Source organism: Pleurodeles waltl, chromosome 12 (assembly GCF_031143425.1).
Source record: "Pleurodeles waltl isolate 20211129_DDA chromosome 12, aPleWal1.hap1.20221129, whole genome shotgun sequence".
Taxonomy (NCBI): domain Eukaryota; kingdom Metazoa; phylum Chordata; class Amphibia; order Caudata; family Salamandridae; genus Pleurodeles; species Pleurodeles waltl.
The window spans coordinates 559,681,875-559,702,670 of NC_090451.1; the positions used below are offsets into that span (position 1 = coordinate 559,681,875).

The window sequence follows — 20,796 nt, forward strand, 5'->3', positions numbered from 1 at the left end:
GGGTATGACATTCACAGACTTTTGGTGTACAATTCCTGTACAAGGTAAGCATGCACGATGATAGGGTGAAAGTAATAATGGCATCAATGGACTTGTTCCTTGTTATGTGGTTGCCCTAATGCATTATGTGTGGCATCATGTGCTACAACTAAAGGTTGTGGTGAAGGCAAAACATGCTCTTCTTCCACAAAAATGGCTAATTCTTCATTGTGTGTGATGTGTCTGCAGCTGTTGAGGTGTCTCATAATTGTAGGGGAAGGTGCTTGTAGCGCAACACAGATATTTGGTGTTGACATTCCACCAGATACTGGAAATCTGGTGTGGAATGATCTTGTGATAAGACAATGTAGTTCTGCCATGTGTATGTCTATTGATGTTATTGATGAAGGATTACCTTTGTGGGCTAGGCGAGATAGTTCTAGCTGGTGACGTAGACCAATTAAAGTTTGCCCATTCACAATTAAATTGTCAGATTTATTCCCTCCTTCCATGTTGTGCACAATTGGTGTCATGTTTGAATTGCTAAGTTTCTGACATGATGCATGGCTATTGGTGCTTCAATTTACTTAATCTGGTATAGAAGTGCGCACTTATATTTATGTGTGGGTGAGGGTTGTTGTACAGAGCTACATTTTGTACATATGCAACATATCCATACTAACACAAGTAGATCTTTGTGCCATTGTCAAGTTCATGTTGAATTACATGAATACATTGCTAGATGTGAGATGCACAACAACAGGCAATGAGTTCAATAATGCTGGATTTATGTTAGTGAACAGGGATAAAAGAAACATTAGGTAACACAAACATGGAAGAGTTGCTACAATATTTGGAGTCCAAAGTCCAAAATACTGCTGCTGGCAGAAAGGTAGATGTATCCAGAAATAGTCCACAGGGTGACTGTGTAACACTGTAAGAAATTAGGTTCAGGGTTTTGGTGATGGAGGTCTAGCCATCCTCACCTCCTAGTAATTTGCATGGATGTCCCAGTTTGGCACTGAGGGGAGATCCACAGCTGCAGGGAAAAGGGTGTCTAAAGTTGTCTTCTTCTGGCAGGATCTCCATTCCTGTGGCTGCAGCAGATTTTGATGCTCCAGATATACTTGGACCACAGGAAGAGGTAGATGGTGATGGGAAATCCCTGCACAGGGGGGCATGGACGTCCATCAGCACTGCTATTTGTGAGCCCATGTTGGAGTTATGGGCCGCCAACTGTTTGTGTTTGTCCCTATGCAGCTGCTTCATTTCTCTCAGTTCAGGGAGTACCTGGCCCATCACGCCCTGGGACTCCTGGTAGATTCCCAAAACTTGGCCAATGGTGTCCTAGGTGCGAGTGTCCCTAGTGGCCTCTCTCTGCCTGCCCACAGTTACCCTCCTATGACTCCTCCCACCACAAGCCTGTACCCTCGGCCCATGGTACCCACTCCAACAGGTTACTGGCTCCTCTGTAACTGGGGTGGTGATTGTCACGTCAAGATCCAGGACTGGGGGTGGGGGGCACATGATGCTGGTTGCTGTGCTAGGTACACAGGTTGAGGTGGATGATATTTGCTGATGTGTTGTGGCTGGAGTGGGAGGAGCTGTTGTGGCCCAGTGACACTCAGAGTTGAGGTCTCCCCAGGCTGACCAGATGGACCAGCACCGTCGTCCTCATCCAGATCACAAGGAGTGTTGTCATCCCTGACAACTTGCTTCTGTGGGGAGCAGGGTCAAGGCTGATTTGCATATGGCTGGGTCTACACTGGCGTGAAATGGTGAGCAAAATAATGATGGATTAAATCCAGATCAGTGACTTGGGGTGAGTGTTTGAAAAGTTTCAACACTCCATCCATTTATATTGTGGTGATGCTATGTTCGCCCTAAGTGGTCGGGGTATGCCCAGGCATGGGTCCCTTGCTTGCTACGCCGCCAGATTTAAACTAGCCGAAACTGGTCCCAGGGTACTTGTTTCCAGTCCAGGGAGGGCCTGGCCTGGCAGTTCAAGCTGGACTGTTCCCATGGGGAGCAGGGTCAAGGCTGATTTGCATATGGCTGGGTCTACACTGGGGTGAAATGGTGAGCAAAATAATGATGGATTAAATCCAGATCAGTGACTTGGGGTGAGTGTTTGAAAAGTTTCAACACTCCATCCATTTATATTGTGGTGATGCTATGTTCGCCCTAAGTGGTCGGGGTATGCCCAGGCATGGGTCCCTTGCTTGCTACGCCGCCAGATTTAAACTAGCCGAAACTGGTCCCAGGGTACTTGTTTCCAGTCCAGGGAGGGCCTGGCCTGGCAGTTCAAGCTGGACTGTTCCCATGGGGAGAAGGGTCAAGACTGATTTGCATATGGCTGGGTCCAAACTGGGATGACGTGGCAAGCATTATAACAATGGATTAAACCCAGATCAGTGAATGGGGTTGAGTGTCTGAAATGTACTTAAATCCTCTTGCCAAGACTGAAACTCACCTTTTCTTACATATAAGTCACCCCTAAGGTAGGCCCTAGGTAGCTATAGGGCAATCAATCAATCAATCAGAGTATTTGTAGAGTGCACTACTCACCCGTGAGGGTCTCAAGGTGCTAAGAGGAGGGGTGGGGCTGCTACTGCTCGAACAGCCATGTCTTGAGATGTCTCCTGAAGTTAAGTAGGTCCTTTGTCTGACACAGGTGGGTGGGAAGAGTGTTCCACGTCTTGGTGGTGAGGTGGGAGAACGATCTGCTGCCAGCGGTCGTTCTGTGGATGCATGGGACGGTGGCCAGGGCAAGGATGGCGGAGCGAAGCTGTCGAGTCGGGTGTGCAAGGAGAGCCGTCTGTTGAGGTATTCTGGTCCGGTGTTGTGTAATGCCTTGTGAGCATGGGTGACAAGTTTGAATGTGACTCTCCTGTTGATGGGGAGCCAGTGTAGGTCTCTCAGGTGGGCAGTGATGAGGCAGTGGTGGAGGATGTTCAGGATGAGGCGCATGCGGAGGCGTTCTGTATGCGTTGCAGTCTTTTCTGGGGTTTGGCCATGGTTCCTGCATAGAGGGCATTGCCATAGTCCAATTTGCTGCTTACGAGGGCTTGGGTGACTTTCCTTCTGGGTTCAGTGGGGATCCATCTGTAGATCTTCCGAAGGATGAGGAGGGTGTTGAAGCAGGAAGAGGAGATGGCGTTGACTTGCTGGGTCATAGATAGTGAAGAGTCTAGGATGAATCCCAGGTTGCGTGTCAGGTTGGTGCGGTTCCCAGTGCGGCAGGCCACCAGGAGTCATCCCATGCGGAGGGGGTGGAGCTGAAGATAAGGACCTCAGTTTTGTCGGAATTTAGTTTCAGGAGATGTTTTTCATCCATTTGGCGATGGCCTTCATTTCCTTTGTGGAGGTTGGTCTTGGCGATGGCGGGGTCCTTGGTGAGGGAGAGGATCAGATGGGTGTCATCGGCGTATGACACAATGTCGAGGTTGTGAGATGGGGCGATATTAGTGAGAGCCATGTAGACGTTAAAGAGGGTCAGGCTGAGGAATGATCCCTGGGGTCCGCCGCAGATGATTTTGGTGGCTTCAGAGAGGAATGGAGGGAGTCGGACTCTCTGAGTTCTGCCGGTGAGGAAGAAGGTGATCCAGTCCAGGGCTCTGTCGCAGATTCCTGCATCATTGAGGCGTGTGCGTAGGGTGTGGTGGCAGACGGTGTCTAATGCAGCTGAGCGGTCCAGGAAGATGAGGGCCGCGGCTTCACCGTTGTCGAGTATGGTCCTGATATCATCAGTGGTGGCGATGAGGGCAATTTCGGCTCTGTGGTTGCTGCGGAATCCAGATTGGGATGGGTCCAGAGTGTTGTTCTCCTCAAGGAAATGGGTCAGTTGTTTGTTGCCAATTTTCTCTATGACTTTTGCTGGGAAGGAGAGCAGGGAGATAGGCTAGAAGGTCTTGAGGTCCTTTCGGTCTGCCTTGGGTTTCTTGGGTGCATTGTAGGTAAAAGGCAGGGCATGTACTCTTAGGTTTTACATGTCCTGGTAATGAAAAACACTGAAGTCATATTTCATTACTGTGAGGCCTGTTCCCCTGTGCACCTCAAAGAAACCTTCTGAATTGATCCCCCACATCAAAGACTTTTTTCTTATAACTACTGGGTTTCTGACCCCCTAAAACTCAGTAAACTTCTGGACTCAAGGAAACTCTGCTGGAGTAAAGTGTTGTGTTGTGTTCCAGGATCACCACTCTGCCAGGATTGACTGTTCCCAGTAACTGCTGCTGCCTTCTGCTACCCTGCAAATCTCTGGCCAGCAAACACAAGACTGCCTCAGAGTCACTCCAAGGGGTTGCTGACATGCCCCTTGTTCTTCCATGGTCTCAGGGACATCAAAAACCTCAAAAGTGGCTAATTTGAACCTGCTGCACAGATCACCACAAGCACCTTGAGTGGCGTACTTAGAATTTACCCACGGTTCATCTAAGACCCGCTATTTACTTGAGATCACCTTTCTGTGTGATCAGCCGTAGCCAGAGTGCGGCGTACACCTGCCCTGCTCGTCCGTCTTCAGGAGAAGGGGAACATTCTTGCTACTAGGCTCCACTGGGGAGCACAGGACATCACTGCACCCTACCTTAAACACTGGCCTGGTTCCGAGGACCCCACCAACATACTGAGTGCACCTTTCCAGCCCTCTCAGAGTGCTACAGTCAGAGGCGCCCACCCAAATTACCCAGGCAATGGTAATGCAATTTGCACGTCTGCTCCTCGCTGGATCTGCAAGCGCTGCAGGTAGACTCTGCTCTCTGCTGCAACCTCGTCACTCACCAGATATTTCCCTGCGCTTAAATCCCAAACTCAACTTGGACTCACGTGATCCCAACATTTCCTCGCTGCGCTCCTCACAGTGAACTGAACATATTCTGCACAAGTATCCTAAAGGCTCTAAAACTATCCCAGTGTTAAGCACTGCTTTGATACACTCTAAAATTTAATATCTCTTGATGTAGTGATTGAATTTGTGTAATTATGGTGTTTATCTATTCAGATAAACCTACTTTTGTTTTCTAAACTGGTGTGGAGTCTTTTTTTTGGTGTTTTTACTATGATTGCTGCATGAGTGTTGCCTTCTAAGTTAAGCCTGCCTGCTTTGTGGCAAGCTACCAGAGGGTGAGCACAGGTTACCCTGACTAGGAATGTGGTCCCTACTTAGCCAGGGTGCATACCGCTGCCAACTAGAGACACAATTTCTAACACTTGTATTAACAAGGAGCAGGTGCTTTCTTTTATGTTGCAAGAGAAAAAAAGTTACTTTAATAATAAACTGTATTTTGTTGGTAGTTTGTAGACGTTTAGGGTGTTAAATTTTCTTTTTGCTCACTTTTTGGGTGAGTTTATAATTTATTATCGAAGTATGCATATTCTATTATATTTTGTTGCTATATTTGATATTTTCTGGCAGTTTAGGGTGTCTATGCAAAAAGGTAAATGTTAAAGAACACTCATATTTATTTGTACATTTACCTTCTTAAGTTTAATAAGAGTTATGTTTTAATTTACATAAAAGTATAACTTAATTGATTATGTAGTTGTTGCGATGTTTATATTTCTTTTTTAGTCGTTTGCTGAAAGCACTTAGTAGAGTTTCCTCGTCTTGTAGCATTTGTCATTTTGGAAGTATTTAGTTGTTTAAACTATTGTGCCTTTTATATTCTTGGTTTAGTTGTTTCTTTTATTTGATTGGTTAAAGTTGTCCATACTTTTGTTCAATTAGTTGGTATAATGTAGTTTGATTTTTTTTAATTTTTTTTTTAAATCAGTTGAGACCTATGGTAAATGCTAACTTAGATTTTATTTTCGATGCACAATACATAGTTTAATTATTTTAGATATAAATTTGTTTATATATTAATTCATATCTCGTTTTGTGTTTAATTGTTTACAGTTAATGTTTGTGTGGATTTATTGTATATATTTAGGTGTATTTTTTGGGTGAATGTTTAATATTTGGTTGACGTTATATATTTGTATTTAATTAAATATGTGTCCCTTAGATGTTTTGGGTTAATTTCAATAAATTGTTTGGTGTTAAAACATATGTTTTATAAAGAATATTTAGATATGTAGGTGATAATATTGTAGTTGATATTGTGTGAATTGATATATGTTTATTTAGAGGTGACAATATTTTTGTTTCCGCCATTTTTGTTATCAATATATGTAAAAATCGGTATTTTGTACAACAATATTTGTGTACTTTGTGATTTTTATGGTTAAGCATAAGGAGTCGATGTTAAGGTTACCGATATTTAATTCCAGATATTTGTTTATTTCGATATTTAATGGCTCACTATTATATCAGTGATCCTTTCACTGGTATTTACTCATGTTTAAGGAACTCTGAATGCAATTTAAGCCATGTTTAAATAGTGTGCTTATTTAAGACTACCCCAAAAAATATTGAAACTTCTATTTTTTTTTTAAATATGGTACTTTTACACATTCCACTTCTATCGATACTTTAACCAATATGCATTTTTTTAGATGGGGAACTGGTGCTAGGTCGCTGTAAAATATAGCTATTGCTTTTTTATGGATATAATTGTCTCAAACTTTCTTTGTGACCTGAATTGAAGGATATTTATAATACAGATTCCTGGAAAATCTTTAGAAGCCGACGAGCATTCATCATGCAAATTTACATATAAACGGCCTACTGAAGTGTGAAGAGTTAGTCACATCAGTCAACTCTAAATCAATAATATAATGGTAGTCTTAGTCATCGGTCAGCAAGGACTGCATCAAAATGACTAAAAGTGATGGTGCAGGGTCATTTGTCAGCAGCCTACATATGAAATGCCAACATGGCTGAGACATTATTATTCACTAGTCAGCAGAGCCAGCATCTAGTGGCTGTGTTGGCCTTAGTCACAGTTCTCTTGAATGCTTTTGAAAGTCAGGCAGTCACAGATAATAACTACAGATGTTTAGAAGACTGTCAGACCATGGAAAAAACAGACAGTCAATGCTCAGTCTATTCAGAGGAACCAAGCTGTCAGAAAGTCAGTAAATATGTTGGTGATTCACACATCAGTGCTACAAACAGATACACTGGAAAGGACGAATATGGTGCTGCACATGGCAAGAAATGGCAGTACTTGGATGAGGAGGAAACAGTCCTTGGGGACAAAGTGCCCTCACTGCAGGCAAAACAGCATGAATGGCTATGATATAACAGAATACACCAGTTGTAACAAGGGTGTCCATCATTGAACCAGTAGCTCCCAAGATGCACTGACATGGGTGTCAATTCACCAAAAGAGGTGTGTTTTGGAAGTGAGATGAAGCACTCTTTGACCCCTTGATGACATGACAAAATGTGATGTTATACGACCATTGATCCTGGTCACATCCAATGAAGTGACAGTCACTTTCAACACTTGATGACATTACAAGAGGGGACATCATTGAAGTAAAGAACAACTGCAGTGTAAAATTAACAAAACAGCAGCACATTATGAATATTCTCTGCTCACAGCCTCCATCTCATTTTGTGTGGCTTTAACTTTAATCAAGTTCCGTAGGTTAAGAGAATCCAAGCATTGAATGGTCCTTTATTATGCAATAAAATCACAACATCCCCACTTCTCTCTACTGACGCAAAAACCTCTCAATGTTGCTTAAGCCAACAATATGGGTATTTTCCAACTTCTTTTATTTTTTCTACTTTTTTAGGTTATTCTGACTTAGAGAGACAAATGAAGTGAATAGAAACAACAATGGTGAATGCAGGAGAGGTGGACATAGGGTCTCAAAACACAATGGAGCCAGTTAGTATCCTGCTTTTTTAGAAAATGGCTTCTTAGCACAGGCGTCCTACGTCTTGAAGAGTCCTTGCTTTACTCACTGGTATGTGTGTTTATTTTAAGGGTTTTTTGCCCAGAGACCCTTTCTTTTTCCTTGCCTACTGGATCCTTCGGCAAGGACTATTCTGGCTGATCTTAGTGAACAGGGCTCTTCCACTTCTGAGTTAGTCTACCTTATCCTTCAAGTACGCTAATTCGTGGTTAAAGCCTTGTGTTTTTGTCTTGTATAATAAGAAGTGCAGCTGTTGCTTAAGTTACGACTTGGGTGTAACTATAAAAGGTAAGCTTTCCTATCCACAGGTGACACTAGTGAACTTGGTTCATTGCACCAGCGAAGAATGTGAAAGACAGCTTATTATAGACCCACAAAACAATATTCAATGTGTAATTAAGATAGAGACATTGCTTTTGGGTTGTTAACAATCCTATAAACGGATCAGGGGCACTGTGGAAACAGTAACAACTCTTATTTTGTTATTCACAGTATCACACACAGACAGTGTACTAAAGAGAATGGACACTTCTAAGTATAAAGTATTCATTACAACAGGAACAATCTGTTTCTTAGTACGTCTAAAACAGCTCCACAGAATATTATAAAAACAGCAAGAAGACACGTTATCAATAACGAGAATAAAATAGCATGATTTAAAATGTCATCTTAAACCTAACACCCTAATGCCTTCTTTTAGGAGCTTCACTAAGAGCATGGAAGGACAAATGCACTGCAGCCTTCCTCAGGACTCAGCTTTTATCGGCTTCAGGCAAGATGTAGCACAGTGGCAATAATCTGGATGAAGGACCTCTTCTGCCAACTGGTAGTCCTTATGTACTAAATCTTATCAGAAATGTACATTTCTGACATAAGTTTAAGCATGTCTGACAAAGATTATGTGCATCAAGATGTTTCCTTATGAACATATAAGATAAAAGGATGTCAATTCAGATGAAACTATTTTGGTTATATGCCTCTATGTGTGCTTATTTAACCCTGACATGGTTAAAAGTAGATCTCTAACCTAGACAAATGGTGCATCAACTGTTGTATATATGTCATCAGTTGGATGGCTTGACTCTTTCACAGAGCTTAGGAAGATAAGGTCAGACAACATCTGAGTCTAATGGCAGACATCACAATGATTTTGCATAAATCTGGAAAGATGGCGACTTTCATTGTTTAAGAGTGAGAAGATGGTGACCTCTATTAGCTAAGATGAGGTCGGACCATAGTGACTTTATGTCAAAGCAAGCATGCCAGAGACCCTAACACACTAGATCCCCAGATCCTGGTGCCGCTGCACCTGCTGTGTTATTAGCAGCTATACCCCCTTTGTTTAAAACAGTAATCTCAGGTTACATTTAATGCTGGCCATTTCAATCATCAATTGCAGAGTTACGTCTTTGTACCTAAAAAGCACATACACTAGGTGACTGTCAAGAGTAAAGAACAGATCTTCTAACAAAAAAAAAAAAAAAACAGAAACAATAAAACACACAAAACCAAAGCAAAAAGACAATGGGAGTCATTCATTATCATTCAACAGTAATTACATAAGTTAAGTAATTATAGCTGCCAACCTACCCACGGGGAACCAAAGGCCGCTGTCACGTAGATAGCTGTTCAGTGATTTCCTAGTGACTCCAGGTTCTACTGTAACGTAGAAGTCTTCAGTGTTTAAATCTAACACCTGGTCCATTCTTGTCAGATTGAAGCAAACACCACCCTGTCAGGAAGAGGAAGAAACACCTGATTGATTAAAACCAACTGTATTTCCTCAATGGTAGTCTATACAGCACTGCATAGCACGGTTACGGAACTGTCCGCTATTTGCATGGGCAGTTCTGGGATACCAATAAAATGGTGTGCCTCTCAGCCCACACTTGTATTAAGTAGCATCAATGAGCTCCTTGAGTCTATGATAAAGTCATCCTAGGGAACTAAGTATTGCTGTTGTCAGCAGTGAGACCTAACATAGGTGGGTTCTCTCAATGCATGCTCGTATCAAGATGGGAAAACATCCTTTCTATCAAGAATTGTTTTGTATAGGGTTGAAAAATTTTATAGCACAGAAAAGAAAATCTGTTGATCACGAAAAACAAGTAACAGCTGATATAAAGCACACACACCACTGGGGACCATACAGGACGTACATTATTGTAGGCATATGCAATGGTGACACCATATGAGTTTGATGGCCGCATCTGAGGGAGTGAAAACATGCACAGTGCAACCCTTCAAAATACTTAATCTCTAGGTCTATAGTATATTGTGAAATTTAACTGCCCCCAGCTCAGCTAGTATCCTTCATGTGAAAGGATTCTGGGTTAGGGTCTGGGCTGCTATAATGTAGGATAATTGACTCCCAATCTGTCTGAGTCCCAGGAACAATTAAACATATTCTCAGTCACTACCGAAGTAAATTTAAAATTGAGGGCTTTCCCAAGAATGTCATAGAATCTTCAGCAGCTCATGGTCTCGAAAGCACCTGCAAATCCCTTCTGATCAGACCATATCCACTTCGTTATGCCGTTCACTAGAGCACACCACAGAGGCAGAACCCAGTTAGTCCCTTACATCATAGTACACATCGAAAGAACTCAGAAACAGCACAAATTAATTCCAAATCCACGGTTAGGCACTTAACATCAAGTTAATGAACCAGAACCCCATAAAAAACCTACAGGTTGCGAGGAAAACAACAAAGGAAACCATACATGCCCAGCAAAGACTTTGTAGAAGCCCCTCATATGTCAAAAGATGTGTGCATGTTAACATCCTGAAGATAATGCACAAGCAGGAATCTGTACACATCTCAACACTTTTCATCACACTAGAGAGAATGGAATGCATGTACAATTACATGTCATTCACGTATCAAATGCAGGTGTACATGCCCGGGGTCAGTAGCGCTGTCATCTAGGCACAATTCCAGATTTGATTACACAATATACAAGATCATATGTGTGATATTCTAATGTCCATCTGATGTTTTCTCCTGTGTGTGTGCAAATCGCTACGCACCCTCAACACACCATACCCTATTCAAAGGTATATGCAAATGAAATGCAAGATGGTGGTTGTCCAAACCGCTGCAAACCAGCAGGAAGTATCCTCAGAGCTCTACGGGACAAATACAACAATCTGACAACAGTTAACCGAGAATAGAGGACAGCTAGGACTAGACCCAAATGGCTGTGTGTGTTCATAACAGGAGGGTAAAGATTTAGAACAGTTACACGATACTAGGTATAAGCATTAACAAAATGGCAAACAAAGCTATTATTAAGGGTCACATAGCAAAATGGGCTGGACAAGCAAATAGCAATGGCTTGTTTGTGAAATGGACTATTTCTTCTTGAAGAGGTGGCCTTTCAGAATCTTTCTGAATCAGAGAAAGTTAGTTTTGTGCCTGGGAGTGAGTTATGTTTGTGCATAAAGGGTTCTTGCAGCAAATTTCTTGAACCTGAATGACTGAATAGAAAATATATTCATTTTTGCAAATCGTAGTAATTTACTGATTTATGGAAGATATACAGGGACTTGGAGATTGTTGTTTCCGACAAGGGGCTTACAGTATTTAAGGCAGAAGTTCAGCATTGCAAGGATTATAGAACTTTTATGTGAAAGGTGAAGGAGTGGAAGCCCACCTCTAAGCAAAAGTATATGCTGGCAAGCCAACTTGCAGAGAGAATTTACATCAAGAGTGAAGGAGAGTTTGTTGTCAGACAACACATCAAACGTGTGCCCTTTTATAATTGGCTGGGGTGTGGGGGGGGGGGGGGGGGGTGAGGGGTGAGCCCAGGTTCGAGAGCCATACTAAAGGCAAATGAACAGGACTGCCATTAACCCGGAGCACAATCACTTTTTTTTACCACCATTCAGGCATAATCAGCTTTTCTCCTTCTAGTAGTGGACATGGAAACATGCTGTGATGGGTTGATAGGTGTAAAAACTGAAATCAAGATTAACATGTAGTTGGTTGCATACTTGTGCTATCCAATTGCACAGACATCCAGGATCCCATTAAGAGGGAACATGTAGATATTGAATAAGGTTGTGATAAGGTAGAACACCTGAGAGTGACACAAATGATAATGGAGGAACTCCAACAGAATTAACCTATATGATCCTGGTGGTGTGGTTTTGAAAAAGTAAAATGGAGGAACCCCAGCATGTCACTCTTCTGAGGATGCCTTATGAGTGACTCAGATTATTAGAGTGGAGGGGCGGGCCCCGGGAACTAGCACGTAAGGTGCATTGCCGTCTCCCGCAGCGTGGGACATTTCTTCTTTGCCCGGCTGCTTTTGGGTCTCGCGGATGCCAGAGAACCCAGAGCGGAGGGGCAGGGTCCCTGGAACTAGTGCGTAAAGCGCATTGCCGTCTCCCACAGCGCAGGACATTTCTTCTTCGCCCGGCTGCTTGTGGGCCTCGCGGACACCAGAGAACCCAGAGCGGAGGGGCGGGCCCCTGGAACTAGCGCGTAAAGCGCATTGCCGTCTCCCGCAACGTGGGACATTTCTTCTTCGCCTGGCTGCTTTTGGGCCTCGCGGACGCCAGAGAACCCAGAGCGGAGGGGCGGGGCCCCTGGAACTAGCGCGTAAAGCGCATTGCCGTTTCCCGCAACACGGGACGCGCACAGGCGGCGCCCGGGCATAGCCCGGGCCAAGGGCAGGCCTGTCCTGTGCCAGTCTGATCGGAGGAGACCGGGCCGGGGCACTTCTGATGTCTGCACCCCTGGAGGAATGTGATAATAAAACTAGAGTTATATCTACATAAGGAAGGAGAAGCAAGTCAAACAATTAGAATCGTTAAGTGAGTAGTCCATCATAGTTTACGTACATTTTGATATACAGTACTTCAGGTGCTTGTTCTCTTTGTTTGAATTGGTTATCTTGGGCATTTTTGTCTCTATCTTATACTGAGACGATGGGTAAAAGGAAGAGTATTACATCTGGGGCTGAAGGAACCCAGGGTACACATGTCCAATCATCAATAACTAGTTATTTATCATCCTTTATTGGGGCCATTGAAACTGAAATTGTCCAAGTAGAAGAAAGGATTGGGGCTGTTAATAGTTTAACTCAAAGAATTCCTTGAGCCTGAGATGTACCTTCAGTCTGAGTATGAGTCTTCAGATCCTTTGACCACCAGCCCCAACCACGATTTGCCTCAGTCCAAAAATAATATATCTGACTCGCATTCTCCACAACTTCTAAATGTATGTGATGAAGTCACCATGGACAATTTGGTTGCTATTCCCCCTCCTCCCAAAAAAAGGAAAGCAGGAGGCTATCGCAAATGTTCTAAGATCTTAAAACAGGTGCCGAAGATAATGGAAACCACCTCTCCATCATTGGATGTCCCGGCAGATCTTTTGTCAACGGCAGGACCATCACCAGTCACGTTAGGTTCTGATTTTAGAAATTCAAAACTCTCTCATGATGGCTATTTGGCTAATTTGGACATAATGCTCAAACCTCTTTTTTTTTAGCTTTAGAGGAGAAATAAATATCATTAATTAATACTAAATTTGAGCAGTTACATGACATTGTTTCTAAATCTTTGTCCCAAATGCCCATTTTAAAAACTGGTATAAAACCTGTTAGCCTCACTCAAGAAACTACGCTTGAACTCAAAGACTCACAGCAAATTAACTTTTTAACCGACCAGGATCAATCCCTGGTCCACCGTACATCCATTTGTGGAATTCATGGTAATCTACCCACAGAACCTCCATCAATCCTGACTGGCAGTATGATTACCCCTTTGGAACGTGAAATAATCCCCAGGTCTATATTTCCAATTGCTCAAAAGGAGGTTCTACAGCTTCCGCCGGACAGTATGCCGTATGTCCTGGTCTTAGCTAATGTGCCCCCTCTTGACTCTACTCAGAAAGAAGATACTCGGTCTTTAATAAGGAAATGTGCACATTGGCTGAGGCAAAAGCTTAGTCATCAAGATGACTTAAATAGTAAAATTATTATGGCACGAAGGGTGAAGTGGGTAGGTCTCTCTAAAAAAGCATATGAAGGAGATTGTATTGTGATTAATTTTGCCAACCCCTGTTTGGTTAACTACTTGCTGATGACCTTGTCACGGTGTGCGAAGGGGGATGGTGGGATTCAAATTTTCCCTTTAAGCTTTTTCTATGATCCAACCGTTTTATTAGTCCCCTCTATCAATGCTCCCTGTGGATCCAATGTAGCAATGTCAAAGATATTTTCACAGGGCCATATTTCCGCCCCTGATTGTTATCAGAATTTGTCATCTCTTGATGTAAATGATTGACAAGTGGTTGGGACGGGGTACTAGACTGGTATCCCGCAGGACACTGAGATGGAGGTTGGGCATACGTCTCCGGCACTATTGATAGGGTCTGATGAGGTGGTAATTTTACTCCAAAATACAACAGACATTGCTATAATGGAGGAGCCAATGAATAGGACCCAGAAAAGTAATGAATTTTTATCTTTAATTAACTGGAACATTGCAGGGCTCCGGTCCAAGGTCGAAAACTTCAAATGGTTGGAGTTTATATCTACTTATTATTCTGTGTTTCAGCCAGCACTCCCTTCCTCAGCAGGTAGAGCAAGTGGGGCTTTTGGTCCTTGTGTCCTTACAACTTCCAAAAAATGAGGTGTCTTTGATTTGGTCCTCTGCATTCTTTATGGTGGTCCAATTATCGATGGAAGGGAGTAAGGACATTTTACTTTTGAATTTTTATAATAATATCCTGTGTAATTGCTTGTTAGGAAGCCTTGAAGAGCTAACAGATTTCCTAGACTCCTCAGGAAAGCTCCAGGACAGGGAGCTTGAAATGATAGGGGTTGGAGACTTTAATGTTCCGTTATGCAATCAGGAACTACCTCATAAGTGTGGTGCCTTTATAGAAGGCAGAGAGTCATCTACACACTTTATCCACTCTAATCAAGGCAAAGCTTTAAATACCCTTATCTATAAATTTGATTTTGTTTATGCAACGGATACGACAATTAGACAGACATTAAAGATACCCACCTATACGGGAGCAAGAAAGGTAGTATAATTGATTTTATTCTTATTGGCTCCTCGCTTTCCCACCTAATTATGGATTTTAAGATAATATCTCATTGTGCTAGTGACCACAACCCTCTGAATATAAAGGTAGCCCTTAAAACTAGGTTAGTTTTACCCAGAATAGAATGTAGGGGGAAATCAGTCTTTAAAAGAAACTTTGGCCTCCGTATGAAGTGGGATAGAGTGGATACTAAAACTTTTCATGAGGACATAACGCAAAACAAGGACTATATTGATAAATGTTTGTCCTTGCAACCGACTAATGTCCACCTTGTAGTTGCTTATGAGTTTTTAAGTTGCGCTATTTCTGAGGCATTAATGTGCATTGAGCCTATTAAAGGTTTGAAACCCCAACGCTGGTTTAATTCGGCCTGTACGGCTGCCCATAAAGATCTAAAAGCAGCTATTAAAACTGTCCCATTTAGTCAAACAGGCCAGGGGGCGATACAAGTTAGCCCATGAGGATTAGAAGAATGAAGTACCATCTAAAGCATGGGAAGATCTCATGGCAGCTACGGAATTGAGGGAGCCTGCACAATTTTGGAAGGTGGTTAATCACCCGTACTTCTCAGAACAGGATAATAAGGAGGATGACTGTCTGATACCCGAGGGGGTCTGGGTGAAACATTTTACAACAATATTTCAATCTGTAAACAACCCTAATTATAGAAAGGATGATTGTGGCTCTCCGGTACTGGTTACCCCAAAACAGAATATGAGTGGGTTATTATTTGAGATACATGAGGTAACTACAGTCATTAAAAGAATGACATCAGGGAAAGCCTCCGGTCCGGATGGGGTTCCAGTGGATTTATTTAAATCCTTACCTGATCTGTGGGCCCCGTTAATTACAAACGTTTTGAATAGTGCCATTAAAAGTTCTATTCCTTCCACATGGTAATAATTGTCCAGATTTTCAAAAAGGGAAATAGGCTTGATCCCACCTGTTATAGACCAATTTCTCTCATTGACTCTACAGCAAAGATCCTGGGGAGTGTTATCTTGAATCGGCTTGAGGATTGGGTGACAAGGACAAAAATCCTGTCCCCAATTCAATATGGCTTTAGGCCTAGATTAGGCACAGTGGACCAGGCCTTAAATTTGCACCTCATTCTTAGCAAATATGTCAGTGCCAAAAGAGAATCTATTCGCTTAGCTTTTATTGATCTATTTAGTGCGTTTGATCTGGTGAATAGAGAGAAATTGTGGTCACTAATGGACACAATGGGAGTTGATCAGGATTTGTCGGAATTGATTAAACGACTATACACTGATCTTACTATCTCAGTGCAGTTTGGTCAACATGGCGAAAGGTCCCATCCCCTCCCATTTAAACGGAGCGTTAGACAGGGTTGTACTTTGGCACCCTTTTTATTTCTGTTATATACTAATGGCCTTTATAGTTATTCAGCAAAAAATGACAAGGATTTTCCCAGGATGGGTTTTGGACAACTTTCGATTTTATTATATGCTGATGATGCCGTTTTAATCGCTCGTACAGCAAACGGCTTACAGACTCTTTTGGATCTTTTTTTAACGTTTACACAAGACCTTGATCTGAAAGTTAAATTTTAAAAAGTCACATGTCATGATCTGTGGTCCCAGAAACACACAAACAAAACGCTTTACTTTGGGGGGGAAATATTTTAACAAAGGTGAAAGATTTTTGTTACTTAGGATTGCACCTAAGCTCTTCTTTGTCATGGAACCCCCATTTGAACTTAAAGGCTCAACAAATGGAGAGAAATATGGAAGTGATTTTTTGTTTCGCCCATAGACTAGTACACAGACCAGTCCATCAGATTATTACGCTCTATAAATCAAAAATGTGTTTCAGCTGCAATTTATGGAGGGGGCCTTTGGGGATATACTAGCTCAACCATTTTACAACAGGTAGAGAATAAATTTCTCCATCGGCTGCTTCTGGTACCCAAGAATGTAGCGAACATTATATGCCATGAGGAGTTGGGAATTCGTTACATTAAGGACTTGATGGACATTGCCCCACTCTTGCTACGGCTAAAAGTATGGCTAAACCCCGCGGCTAGTTTAGTTCAAGATTGTGTAAAAGATTGTATCCTACTAGCCAACCATAATAAAATTCCATGGCCCAATTTCGTACATAATTCTTTTCGGAAATTGGAACTGGAGTTTATGTATCTTAAACCTGAGCTTATGCCTGTAAATGCCAAGGAAATTGTTAAATCTCGATGTATAGAGTATACTATGAATCATAGATATCAAGTGGCTGAGAAATTGAAAACATTTGAACTACATATACAGATTTCAACTTCAATTTTGATAGAACCATATTTCATCTGGTTTCCAATTCCCTCTCTGTACTCTCTACTTGTACTTTTTAGATGAAATATGATTCATTTCAGAGTGGCTTTTCCAATGAAATGTATGTGGTAAAAAACGCTACCGCCATGCCCTTGTGACAATTTTCTTTTATTCACTTTATTCAGCTCCTAGGAAAGTTTTTATACTGTCAATTTTGCGTAAACTACAAACTTCTTTCTATAAGGAGGCACTGATTGGTATTCAAAGACTTTCATCCAAAGAAATGTGCAGTTCAGTTTTAAGTTTCATCAAATCAGCCCTTGCTATTAGGAACCAATATGAACTGGTCGATGCAACTGTTTGTTAATGTAATTTCAAATATGTGATTTTATTTTCCCGATTAGGTTTTTAAAAATGTAAATGATTATTTATTCATTTAGAAGGGCTACGGGATATTTCTTGATATGTTTTCATAATTAGTTTTGTAATATTTGTAGATTGAAGATATTCGTTTTTTTTAATCAAGTAATAAGGATTGCATTTTTATGGTTATTTATATTTTATGTAATGTATATGTGCTTTTATGGCATACGCCGAATAAAGATCTTTGACTGACTGACTCAGATTATAAAGAGCAATACAGGGGTCAACAGTGTTAAATGTCACCTGGAGGTCTAACATAATCAGTGTAAAGGGTATGCCTTGGTCTCTGGTATTATGCAGTAATTCCCTAATATTTTGTAGTGTTGAATCAATGCACTTACAGGGACTGAAGGTCCCTGAAGAGAAAATGTATTTCTAGACGAAGAGAAAGTTGGTTGAATACTATTATTTCCACTGCACTTCCAACACAAGGCAGTCTGAGATAGGACTCCGATTTGTAAGATTGTCTAGATCTGCTGTATGTATATTTAGTTTGGAATGACATAGAATGCATGAGAGATTGCAGTATGGTCCTGCAGACAGAGACAAGTGATCAACATGGTGACACCCAGTACCAGCACAGAGAGATAAAAACTGACCACTTTGAGAGGAAGTTGATGTTTTTTCTGAGGGACATCAGACTTGTTTTACGTCATCCTCTGTGATTGGTGTAAACCTGCTGTGCATAGGGTAGAAAGATCACATAGAAAGCCTACTTTGACCGAGTGCCTGAGGAAGAAATGTCATACAGCAGAGCATCGATTTTCTTGACTAAGAATACTAGCAAGTTGTTGCAAAGGCTATTTGATAGTACCAGGAATATTGAAGAATATTTGGAGGAAACCATCTCCAAATAAACTCGAAAATGTTTGTCTAATTGGCAGACTAAGCAATGCATGCTTGGCATAATTCCTTTTGACTGTCCTGCAAGGAAGTTTAAAGTCTCTGGAATGTACTTTGCATGCAGTTGCAATTAGATGATTACTCCAGCACCTTACCAGTGCTCTAGCTTGGTATTAAAGGCGATCAAGTTTATTTGTGAACCAGTTGTTCTTTGATAGGTTCTTCCTGTGTGTGAAGAGAGGAGCAGAGGTATCCAATGCAGTGAGTACTTTATTCACAAAATGGGTCACACGTCTACAAATAGAGGTGTGTTGTGTTAAGGAGAAACAAAGAAGTCACTGTGGTTCCGATTATTTTCATTTCTGTGTGTTGCAGTACTATGGCACAGATGGGTGATTCAATATTTTCCTCAAGTTCATTATCAAGAACTAAGTTAATTAGGCTTTGATCAGAGTAGAAAAGCAGATGACCACCCAGAAACTGGAGATCATTAGGGAGAGACAATGATTTTGTGAATTTGTTGGGGCACTGACTGGCTGTGAGAAGCATAATGTATCCAGTTCGTTAATCATGTTTTGTATATAAGCACAGGATGGAACAGCAACCCAGATATTATTGTCACCAGCCAAGCAACTTTGTTTAGAGATATATACATATATATATGTTCGATGGCATGTGTAGCTGCAGATGCACGTTATGCATTGCTTCTGCCATCTAGTGTTGGGCTCAGAGTGTTACAAGTTGTTTTTCTTTGAAGAAGTGTTTTTTCGAGTCACTGGATCAAGTGACTCCTCCTCTCGGTCATAATGCGCATGGACTCCTTTGTTAGATTGTTTTGTTTCCGCTGTCGGGTTCGGACGTGTTTCCACTCGCTCCTAGATTTTCAATTCAGAAACTTTTCGATAACTTTCTTTGACCGTCGGTATTGTTTCGATCGAGTTTCCATCTATAGTTGAGACCTATAGTACCGTCGAAAACAAGATTTCGGCCATTTGGGCGCGAGCACCCAACGCGGGCCTGTTCGGGACTACCACGCCAAAGCCTGATGGATCGGATTCAATTCCGATTCTGTCTTCGATGCCACACGAAATTTCCAAACACAGACCAATACCTGGTATGTAATCTGTGTCTCTGTCCCAATCACCGAGAAGAAGACTGTGAGCCTGTCGGTCGTTCCGATCCAAGAAGACACTGCGTGACCGGAGAGCCAGGTGACTGGAAATGGTGTTGAAAACTACAGAATACATCAACACAATTGAGGAAGAACAGACGCTGGCGACAGTTTCCATTCAGGACACCGACTCCGAAAAAGACTCGGAGGAGGAAAGCCAACTCATCACCGTGGGTCAGCATGTGAGTACGACTGCCCCTATGCCCACTCCTAAAAATACATCAAAAGCCTTGGGTCCACCACTGCCAGAGAGCCATGGGTCGACCTGAAAGAAAATAGTCGGTGACCGACCTTCGGGTTTGGCACCGAAAAAGGTCACACCAACCACGATCCCGGAGTCGAGCAAATCCACCAAAAGCTCCACTTCCGAACCGAGCCGGCGTCCACACTCTTCGGAGTCGAAACCTCGACATCCTGCCTCGGAGTTGAAACAACAGGCTGTATTTTCAGGCCTGAAAAAATTGCAAACTTCAGAGCCGAAAAAGCATTCATACACAGAAGAACAAGGACTTTTGAGCGGATTAAAACAGAACTTAACGACATATGATCAACAGTCCTCTAAACCATCAGAATACATTTCTGAGGATACTGACATTCAACCTATTCTGGAAATCATGGATGAAAGACAGACAAGGATTTATCTCCATAAAGAGACTGGGCGGATCACTGCTGTACCACCTCCACAAACAAAAAGAAAGTTGGCTTTCCAGGAACATCTCGATACTGATCCACCACCAGCAAAGATTTTTAAAAGGAAGGAGAAGCCATTGCCCTTGCATACTTCTCCACCACAACTTTTTTTCACCACCACCGTTAGCCCACCACCATCGCCTTCCCCAACTCAATCACACACTTATTCCCATGGTGACACAATTGATCATTGGGATCTGTATGATCCAGATCCCATACCTTCTAATGACCCGGACCGATATCCTTCAAAACCTTCACCACCAGAGGATACAACCGCATACACACAGGTTATCTCTAGAGCAGCTGCGTACCATGGGGTACTTATGCATAGTGAACCTTTAGAAGAGGATTTCCTTTTTAATACGCTATCCTCCATGCACTCACGTTACCAGTGTCTTTCAATGCTGCCTGGCATGATCAAGCATGCAGATGAAATATTTAAGGAACCTGTTAAAGCTAGGAGTTTAACACAGCGCATAGATAAAAAATATAAGCCTGCACCAACAGATCCAGCTTACATTACACACCAG

The 20,796-nt window shown here is 42.1% G+C and overlaps 1 protein-coding gene across 2 annotated transcripts in view; it reads right to left on the minus strand.

Moving 5' to 3' along the window:
* The window catches only part of LDHD (lactate dehydrogenase D), a 432,353-nt gene that overhangs the window by 287,174 nt on the left and 124,383 nt on the right, over positions 1-20,796 (minus strand). For both annotated transcript variants that reach the window (XM_069217648.1, XM_069217649.1), the window contains exon 4: positions 9,382-9,523. In XM_069217648.1, coding sequence (XP_069073749.1) covers positions 9,382-9,523 — 142 coding nt within the window. The remainder of the gene's footprint in view (positions 1-9,381; positions 9,524-20,796) is intronic.